Source organism: Galeopterus variegatus, unplaced genomic scaffold (assembly GCF_000696425.1).
Source record: "Galeopterus variegatus unplaced genomic scaffold, G_variegatus-3.0.2 Scaffold3658, whole genome shotgun sequence".
NCBI lineage: Eukaryota > Metazoa > Chordata > Mammalia > Dermoptera > Cynocephalidae > Galeopterus > Galeopterus variegatus.
The window spans coordinates 151,327-161,041 of NW_007729769.1; the positions used below are offsets into that span (position 1 = coordinate 151,327).

Genomic DNA, 9,715 nt, shown 5'->3' on the forward strand with positions numbered 1-9,715 from the left:
TCAAGTCTTCAAAATCTGTTGTGTATTTTATACTTGCAGAATATCTTAATTCAGACTAGCCACGTTTCAAAAACTCAATAGCCCTATGTGGGTAGTGACTACAGTACTGGACAGCACGACCCTATACTATTTCTTCAAAATACTTATCATAGTGTGTAACTGTGTAATGTAGCTATTATTTGATGAATGTCTATCTCTAGACTGTATGCTAGACAGTATTCTTAGGATACCACAGTATTCTTAGCTCAGTAGGTGCCAAACACACACAAATTGACTGAGGGGAATGGTGGGGAGAGGTTTAAGAGGCAATTCCCTGCATTGAGGGCCAGCAGGATTAATCTGAACAAGGGCATTATCTGGCAGGTACAGGACAAAGACAAGTTCAAGAGAGGCAGAGGTGCCAGTGAAAGCATATACCAGGTGCTTAACCAGGGGTCCCAAACTGGATAGGAAAGACTGCAAGGAGAACAGATATTATCACAACAGGGAAGGGGAGGTGGGGTGGAATAAAGGGGCTGGCAAACTCTCTCTGTGAAGAGGAAGGGCACTTCAATATAAAGTGTGGGTGTTGAGAGAGCTGAAGGATAAGATGGGAGACTGTGGTCAGAGAACAGGATATATAAGTTTAAGATTTCTAATGTGGAAATTTTTGAGAAATGACAAGGTGCCAAATGAGTGTTAAACCACAGTGGAAGTGAAGGTCACTGGAATTTAGGAGCCGACGAACTAGAATTCAAGGGTACTGGTCACCCTCTTTGAATGATTAACTCCTGAACTGAATGTCTTTTAAGATTTTAAGCTCTACAAGGACAGAGACAATCTTTTGTGTTGCACACAGCCCAGTACCGCTCACATGATGTACGCTTAGGCATTTGTTGAATATGATTAAATTGAAAGTCAAAGTTTATACTTTAAAATCATGTAGAAGAAAAGTGGCAATGGTCACAATATTAAAATAAGGTAAAGTGATGGGCTGCAATTTACTTGCTCAATAATTATTTATGTGGTTTAATTGATAAGGATTCTGATAAAGAATTAAATTTTAAGATTGGCAGCCAAAATCCCAATTTTTTAGTGGAGGATATGTGTGAATATTTACCAGACTTACTTTATTTTTATCTACGAAATGAAGTAATAATTTGGAAGCTTTACTGTAGCCAAGTACATCTTATTTTACATATGATATAGGTCCTCAAAACTTGGTTAGATTTTACAATGGCCCCCATTACATACTTTAGGGCAATTTGTTATTTAAAAGAACTCTAAGATTACTCTTTCAATAAAATAATTAAAACCTCATTTGTTTTAAATATAGAGGTGGTATGCTTTTTAAGAGGACACGCAATGACAGTTTTATAGTATTTTACTTGCCTATTGCCTATTTTCTGCATTTGCTTCCATTCACTTCTCCTTCCAGGTCTAATTTAGGGAAAAAATAATTTTTCCCTCACATAATTTCTCCACTGAGGGATACTGACTGCCAGAAATAAGAGTCCTAAATCTCCAGGCTGGAAAGATAAAGCTATAAATTATGTTTAAACTCCATTACCTACAACACTTCTGTTCCTAGCTTTCCAGCTAGCCTCATCAAGACTTCAGAGACTATGCCCTGGAGTCTTGCATTAAATAACCAAAAGAAGAAAAATTTATGAGGCAGCTGTTGTCAGTTTACCTCTGACCAAAGCTACATCCCTACCTAAGTCTGTTCCTCCTTACCACACCCCCACAACTATGGCAGTAAAATGCAAAAAAAAAAAGAAAAAAAAAAAAAAAAAAAAAAAAAAAAAAAAGGATTATGTAAATAATTACAGCAGCTGGCACTAAAATACTTGAATCATAACAGTCATCAATTCAGCTATAGTTTCTGCACCTTCCTATAAGTACATGAAGCACTTTAAGCTTCCTCGCTGGATCAATTCTCTTTTTCCCCCCCTCTAACCAATGATTGTTCCAAAGATTTGGAGAAATCTGTGAGCCAAGACAGATCAAACTCAAGGGATCCAACTCATTCATTTATGAATACATAAATGAATATTTATGGTTCTAAGTACTTGTGGATTCTATACTGAGGAAAACAGACAGGATCCCTGCTCTAGAAAGCATACATTCTAAAGGATAGAATCTACACCACCTGCTTTTTTATTTTTACTTATTTACTTTTCTTTTAAAAAGATGACCGGTAAGGGGATCTTAACCCTTGACTTGGTGTTGTCAGCATCACGCTCTCCCATGTGAGCTAACCGGCCATCCCTACATAGGGATACAAACCCATGGCCTTGGTATTATCAGCACCACACACTCCCAAGTGAGCCATGGTCCGTCCCTAACACCTGCTTTTTAAAAAGCATATTAACTAACTACAGGACAGCTTATTATTGTAATGGACATCATGAGCATTTGCTTTTTAAAAAATTCCTCTTAATAACTTCTCAGTAGGCTAATACACAAAACAGCCATTTTCTCTGAATCCACCAACAAAAAAAACCTTATATAACCACAGATTTTTCTACCGTTTTGTACTTTCTGAGGAAAAGAAACACATAACAGAAAAGCTAAAGATTTGTTTTGTAAAACTCCCATGCCCTCTAACAGGGTCAATTTAGGCCTGTCCAAGTCTCCTACAACTACAATTCTACATGCAAGATATATATAAAAATTACATATATAAATACATGTATAATTTTTCAACCAACATTGCGTCCTAAAAAGAGTAGAAGCTATGAAATGAGACCTCCAATTCTTCTAGAAAACTTGTAGTCCTGTAGGCAGCAGAAAAAGTTGAATGGCTCTGCATAATAAAATTTTAAAGCATTTGGATTTTTAGGGGGCAATCAGAAAGGAAAGAAAGAGGAAAGGGAAAAGAGATCAGAGCCAATGAGATTATACAAGCCTGGAGTTTCTCCTCCAATGGTGGCCAAAATGCATTTTAAGGATAGAGATGCCTAATAATCAATGTCACACTCCCGGCATGGCTATACCGTAAACCCCTCCTCTGCCTCTTCTTCCCCCAAATCTTCCATAATGCCTGCTGCACCCACAATGGCTTTTTTTCTTTTCTAGTCTTTCGTAGCTCCTGTCAGACACATCCACCCAGCAACAGCATCATCGACATCTCAACCATTCATTTAGGACTTACTGGGTTGGTCTAAAACTAAACGTATCTTCCCTTCCCCATCTCCAACATCAATAGTTTTTAACTGCTTCTCATATCTTCCTACATTCCACTAGCTCATTGATGTCATCATTACTAAAAGAACAACTAATATTTATTGAGTACTTGGAATGCCAGGTACTCTGCCAAGGGCATTACATGTGTAGTTTCACTTGATCCTCAAACTCTCCTAAACAGGTACTATAAGCATTTCCCAAATGTTAGGAAATCAAAGCTCAGTCAGAATAGTTATTCTAAGAGTAGATGATAGAATTTGACCCCTGTTCTGACTCCAAAGCCAGCTTACCCAGTACATGCCAATGCCTCAAGTCAAAAAACCTAGGAATTATGCTTCATTAATCATATCTAGTCACTTACCTAGTCCAGCCTCCTACTCATATCTCCTAAATGCCCCATCATCTCTCCTTCCACTGCCCGCACACAGAATAACAACTAGCATTTACTAAGTCTGTACTACATGCCAAGCATATAAGTAATATACAGTACATGTTTTTTCAAGTTTTATCCCCCAAACCCTATGAAATGAACAACCTCAGAAACAAAGAGGTTACATAGTTAATGACACAGCCTGATTCAAACCCACATAATGTGAATTGAGAATCCCTGAGCACTTAACCCCCTTGTCTCCCTATCTCCCATCTGGACCTGCACCGCCCCCCAGACTGCTGCAGATATCTTTCTGGAATGCAACTGTTATCAGGACATTCTCCTGCTTAAAATTAGAAGCTCCATATCACTCACTGGATAAATTCCAAATTTCTTAATCTGGTATACAAAATCCTTCATTTTCTATTCAAGTCAGTTCAATAAATATCTGAGTGTCCACTGTAAGCAAGGCAAAGTACTAAGTGCTCCGAAATGAGTAATACACCACTTCCAGACTACTTCAATCCCAGACATTGTGTCTTTCAGCCAGACTAGCCATATGCAGATCTCATAATGTAATACCCTAAAGATACATGTATTTATCTGCAAGTGGCCTACATATTAGTCCCTCTGCCCTAGAATGTACCTGGCAAAACCCCACACTAATTTGAAGAGTGCCCACGTGTGGCCTTCTCTAACTCCAGACAGGAATGCTCCCTCTTAAGTTCCCACAGCACTTTGTTCAAGTAACTTTCAGGCAACTAGTGGAACAGAAGTATGGATAAGCTTCTAAATGAGGCTGTGAGCAACTTCTGGGCAAGAATTGACACCTGCCTTCAATGCCGGGCATTCAGGAGTCACTTCACCAGTGGCTAAATGAATAAATAATGAAAAATTTCACACTTGATAAGAAGAGAGGAAAGGGATACAGAATTAATAATGTTAACACAAGTGAGCCGAATTAAAAGTAGTGTTATTTTACTTTGGTTCTGATTTGGCCTACATTTTACTTCCATGGGAAAACTCACATGTGGGACTTGGACAAGCTAAAAAAGGCAAAACTGTTATTCACGGGCTCAACAAAGCACTGACAAGCTAAAAAGGATACTAGATCCTCCCCTCCCCCGTTCCTTCTTTACCTGCCAAAGTCCATTTTCCAGTGGGGGGTGGGGGTGGGAATCAAATCTATCAAAGTTAATAAAATTGATCTACTGAGATCCAACTTCATCAGTGCTGCGCCACAACACATGCGAGAGAAAAAATCAAAATCCGTCCCGGGAAGAAGGCCAATTTACAAGTAAGTACTACTGCTGCAAGAATGTGAAATTCTCAGTGAAGCCAGTTCCAATAAACTGGAGCTCACCAACTGTTTCCACCGCCTGCACTGCCACCGCTTTTTCACACAACTTCGTTTCTGATTTCTGTGATTTTAAAAAGAAAAATCCACGCATGAGTGTACTTTAGCTCCTGACAGATACCAACGTCTGCATCCATAACCTTAAATGTAAACTGAAATACTAGAAGAAACGCCACACATAAGTCAAAAGTCCTTGTCTAAAACGGCATAAACCTTTGAAAAGCGAGTGATGTACTTCCTGAATGGTGCTTTGTGTGTAACTGCTTCCAAATCAAGATCCATTTTTTTGAAGTTATCCCCTAGAAGACGTGAAATCTCTCTCCCTACGAAAGGTGGAAATTCAGAGGCAACAGGCTGGGGCGGAGAGAATGAGCTCTCCCCATCCCTTTCCAGGGGACAAATTCCGACGTGAAGGCAGCTAGCGCCACTCTCATCCCCGACCACACACACACAGGAAATTTAAAAACTCATCCCCTCCTCTCCCCTCCCTTAAAAAGCAAACGACGCAAAGATCTGCACCACGGTGGCCAGAACCACCAAATGCTAACAGCCGGGGGCCGCCACCTCCCCTCGCGCCTGCCGGGCGGCGGGCACCGGGAGCAGGGCAGCGGTCTCTTCCACCCGGGCGAGCGCGGCCAGCCCCACGCCCGGTCCACGCTGCCCCCGCAGCCCGAGCGGGCGAGGAGAGCCGCGGAGGACGGTGGCGCCGCTCCGGCCGCCTCCCGGGGCGCGGCGCTGCCCCACACCCCACCGACGCCCGCACCTGAGGCGGCTGCTCCAAGCCGGAGAAGAGGGCGCGGAACGAGGCGGGCAGGGCAAAGTTACTCACTGGGAAAGCGCGGCTGCCCGGGGCGCGCAGGGCTACCGGCGCCGCAGCCCAGCGCCGGCTCCCGCTCTCCGCGGCCCGCTGAGGGAGCTGGGAGCCAGCCCGGCTCCGCTTCACCGAGAAGCACCGCCGGCGCGGATTTCCTGGCAAGAAGCAAAGTCTGGCCAAGACTTCACTTCTCAACCGCCCCTGCTGCCTTCCCGGGGGCGAGCGCCGGGGCCGAGCGGCCCAACCCGACACGCACCTGAGCCAATCAGCGGCAGCACAGGGCGGGAGGGGGCGGGCCAGAGGGCAGTTCCGCCTATCCGAGAGCTCAGGAGGCGGGCCAGAACAGGACCGTCACTCCGGGGTTAGAGTGAGCCTGCTCCGCCCCCCGCCCGCCCGCCCTCCCCCACCCGCTCGGGCCGTCCCCGCCGCTCGCCTGATAACCCTGCAGAAGAAGCGCTCGTGAAATGCCCGCGCGCACCCCCGACAGCCGCGAGGAGAGCGGAACAGCTGGGAGGGAGTGAACATCTAGTGGGGAACGCGGGGGCAAAGAGGACAGGTGGCTCAGGAAAGCAGAGATGTAGGTGTGTCGGGCGAGAGGACTACTGGCGTAGGGCTGGGACAGGGGCCGCAGGGTAGGGGAGGCGTGGGGAGCAGGAGAGCGGGAAGAAGGGGCGATTAGCGAGGAAGAGCACCTGGGGGAACGGAGAAAGGGAAGGTATGACGGAAGGAGGGCAGAGAGCGAATCCGGATAGTGAAAGGCTGCCCAGCGGGGGCTGGGCACCTGGGAACAAAGGTGAGAGGGAGCTTCCGCAGGTAAGAAGGTTTAAGGAGCAGGAAGGGTAAAGGGAAAAGGAAGTCTATCGCGGGGGAGGACGTATCCAGGGGGAGAAAGGATCCTCGGAGAGTATGGGGTGGGGGACCGTTTCCTCCAAAGAGAAAGACAAACACTTGTCCTTTGACCCAGTTGAGAAGTGCAGTTGCAAGGTCTCCGATGAGACAAGTACCGGCTTACACCATCGGATTCTGTTGTCAAATTCATCTCTTCACACATTAACCCCTCCTTTTTCAAGGTGTATTGAGCAACTGTAACCTAGGCTTGTTGTCCCATAAAAGGCTCCTGAGGGTTGGGGTCCTGGGAAGGGGCAGCCTAAAGCAACACCGTCCCCCACGGGTGTAGCATCAAGTCAGAAACAGACCCGACTCCGGCCCCAAGAAGGAAGGTGATTTGGGGGCGGCATGTAAGGGCCCGCCCCTTTCGCCATCACCTGGGAGAAGGTCTGCGCCTCGGGTGGGGCGGGCCCCCGCTCCCTCCTCCCCGCTCCCTGGCGGGCCTGGGCTCGGGGAGCGCCAGGCGAGCCGCTCGGCCTCGCGCCACCGCCCACCGCGCGCCGGGGGCGGGGCCTCCCGGGCGGAGCCTCTGCGCCACGCCCCTTCGGCCGGGCCCTGCTGCGCCGCTGCGGCTCCTCCTTCCTCCTTCCGTCCTCCGCGCCTTCCGTCCTCCGCGCCTTCCGTTGGTCGTTCCTTCCTTCCTGCTTCATCCGCACGTTTCGCGATATGGAGCAGAGCCTCCCGTCCGCCAGCACCACCTGAGGATCCTGGAAACAGCCCCCGCGATGGAAGAGGACCAGGAACTGGAAAGGTAACGGTCAAGGAAGCGGACGGGCGGGCGTGGCGGGCCGCGCCCGGCAAGGGGAGCAGGTTGTCCAGGGGCACGCGGCCCAGCCTGGCAGCAAGGGCCTACTTGGGCCCCCGAGAAGAAGGGGCCCGACTGGAAAGAGGGGAGGAGACGTGAATGTGTTTGAATAGACACACTCAGAGGTAGGCTAACTATCAAGGAGGAAAGGCACGTTAGAAGTCCCCAAACTCCCCAACCCCCTTCGAACAGCAACGTGTAAAGTCACGCACCAGGCCCCTGCTCCCTGAGTGACCGTACTGGCGTGCTCAGTCAAGCCTAGGCCCTGTAGCTACCGCTCACGTTCCTTTTCTGTGCAGCCTGCTAATCAAGCCACTCTATGTACTTGAGCCCCTTTACTCCTTGACTCTTGGACCTTCCATTCTCTTAGTTGCCTTCTTGCAGATGGAAGCCATACTTGGGCCTGCACATTGATAATCTGTGTTTTCTATTTTTATACTAGAGCAATTTGTGTTCTTCTACGGCTTTCAACTCCCTTTTCATCCTCCAGCAGGACCCACCCTATTCTAATCCTATCCCTTTCTTGTAACTCCACCATTTTAGCAAGCATTTAAATTTGTGTTTTCAAAAGATTCCCCTATGGCCAATGTGGATGGCAAATGAAGTAGAGAGAAACTAGAGGCAGTAAATTAAATATTTATTGGTAGAATTTGTGGCGGCAGGAAAATGAGAGGCTAATAGTTTGTGTAGTTGGAGTGGATTGGAGTAATAATGTGTTGCAATTGTGATATAGTAAATGAAAAAAAGCTAGTTACAAAACAGTATTCAGTATGATCTCATTTTTATAAAAAATATGTGTGTAGAAAAATATCTGGATTGAAGACCTCAATGGCTGAAGGCGAAAGGAAGACAGCCCTGGAAATGGTCCAGGCAGCTGGAACAGATAGACACTGTGTGACATTTGTATTGCACGAGGAGGACCATACCCTAGGAAATTCTCTGCGTTACATGATCATGAAGAACCCAGAAGTGGAATTTTGTGGTTACACTACGACCCATCCTTCAGAGAGCAAAATTAATTTACGCATTCAGACTCGAGGTGCTGTCCCAGCTGTTGAGCCATTTCAGAGAGGCCTGAATGAGCTCATGAATGTCTGCCAACATGTGCTTGACAAGTTCGAGGCCAGCATAAAGGACTATAAGGATCAAAAAGCAAGCAGAAATGAATCCACATTCTAGTCCCTTATGCAGTATTCAAGGAGGACTGTTCTCTAGGATATTCTCTTCGTGATCATGCAGAAACCAGAATTAGAAGTTTGTGATTACAGCATGCTGTGTCCTTCAGATAGGTGTGGTCCTAACTATGGGGCCTTTACAGCTGTTAGTCTGTGTAAGAACCTTTGTATTCTTCTAATAAATTCCCTCTTTTATTTAAACTAGTTTGAGTGGTTTCTGTTTCTTGCAACCGAATGAACCTCAAGGATGGTGCTTTTTTTTTTTTTTTTTTTTTTTTTTTCCTTTTAATTGAGCCAACACTGAGGGTGAGGAAACTGAGAAAATTAGGTGCCTAGACAAGGACTTTGATCATGGAAATTCATGTCTGTGATTAGGGTGGTGAGGGGGGATGCAATAGAGCGTGATCCTAGGTAGACTGTGATTGGTTTAAAAAAGGAAAGAATGTTGGGGTGTGGACTTGGCTAATTGCTAGATTTTTTTAGTAATTCATGAGAGAATTGCATCCTATGCTATGATTGTTAGATTGGGCAAGGGTGGGGAATAATTAGAAAGAATTGTAGGAATTCTGGTTTTGTATGAGAATTTTTGGTCTGATACTCCATCGTTGTAGCATTTACAGGGTACATACCAGTTTACTGCTTGGATTTCAGGATACAAATAAAATTTTTAGTCCTGATTTAAGTAGGCCAAGAGATTTTAATTTTATTATAGGATAAAATTGGGATGACCAAGATAACATTTTTTTTTGGTCTGATACTCCATCGTTGTAGCATTTACAGGGTACATACCAGTTTACTGCTTGGATCTCAGGATACAAATAAAATTTTTAGTCCTGATTTAAGTAGGCCAAGAGATTTTAATTTTATTATAGGATAAAATTGGGATGACCAAGATAACATTTTCAGTCCTTAAGTAGATAACTAAGTATGGCCTAGGGTTACATAGAAGCACTATTTGAGAGAAAGTAAGGAAGAAGCATTATTTGAGAAAAAGTAAGGACAAGGAGAAGGAAATTTCCATGTGGGGGAAATGACTTTTTTGGAAAACTTAAAATATGAGAGATCTTTAAAAAAAAATGTATGGAAGGATTCTTATTATATTTTAATTCCATTTTTCCACAGACTTTTTGAAGTACCC

The 9,715-nt window shown here is 45.3% G+C and overlaps 1 protein-coding gene across 1 annotated transcript; it reads left to right on the forward strand.

Moving 5' to 3' along the window:
- Positions 1–7,106: 7,106 nt before the first annotated feature.
- Positions 7,107–8,781, forward strand: POLR1D (polymerase (RNA) I polypeptide D, 16kDa). Its single transcript, XM_008585661.1, has 2 exons — positions 7,107–7,348; positions 8,206–8,781. The coding sequence occupies exons 1-2, from the start codon at positions 7,323–7,325 to the stop codon at positions 8,579–8,581; spliced, it is 402 nt and encodes a 133-aa protein (XP_008583883.1). The 5' UTR covers positions 7,107–7,322; the 3' UTR covers positions 8,582–8,781.
- The last annotated feature ends 934 nt before the right edge of the window (positions 8,782–9,715 follow it).

Excerpts from the sequence above, each read along its gene's own strand:
- POLR1D (XM_008585661.1), top strand. The coding sequence starts at position 7,323 with ATGGAAGAGGACCAGGAACTGGAAAG. Across the intron at positions 7,349-8,205 it reads GAGGACCAGGAACTGGAAAG|AAAAATATCTGGATTGAAGA; the intron begins GTAACGGTCAAG and ends ATATGTGTGTAG.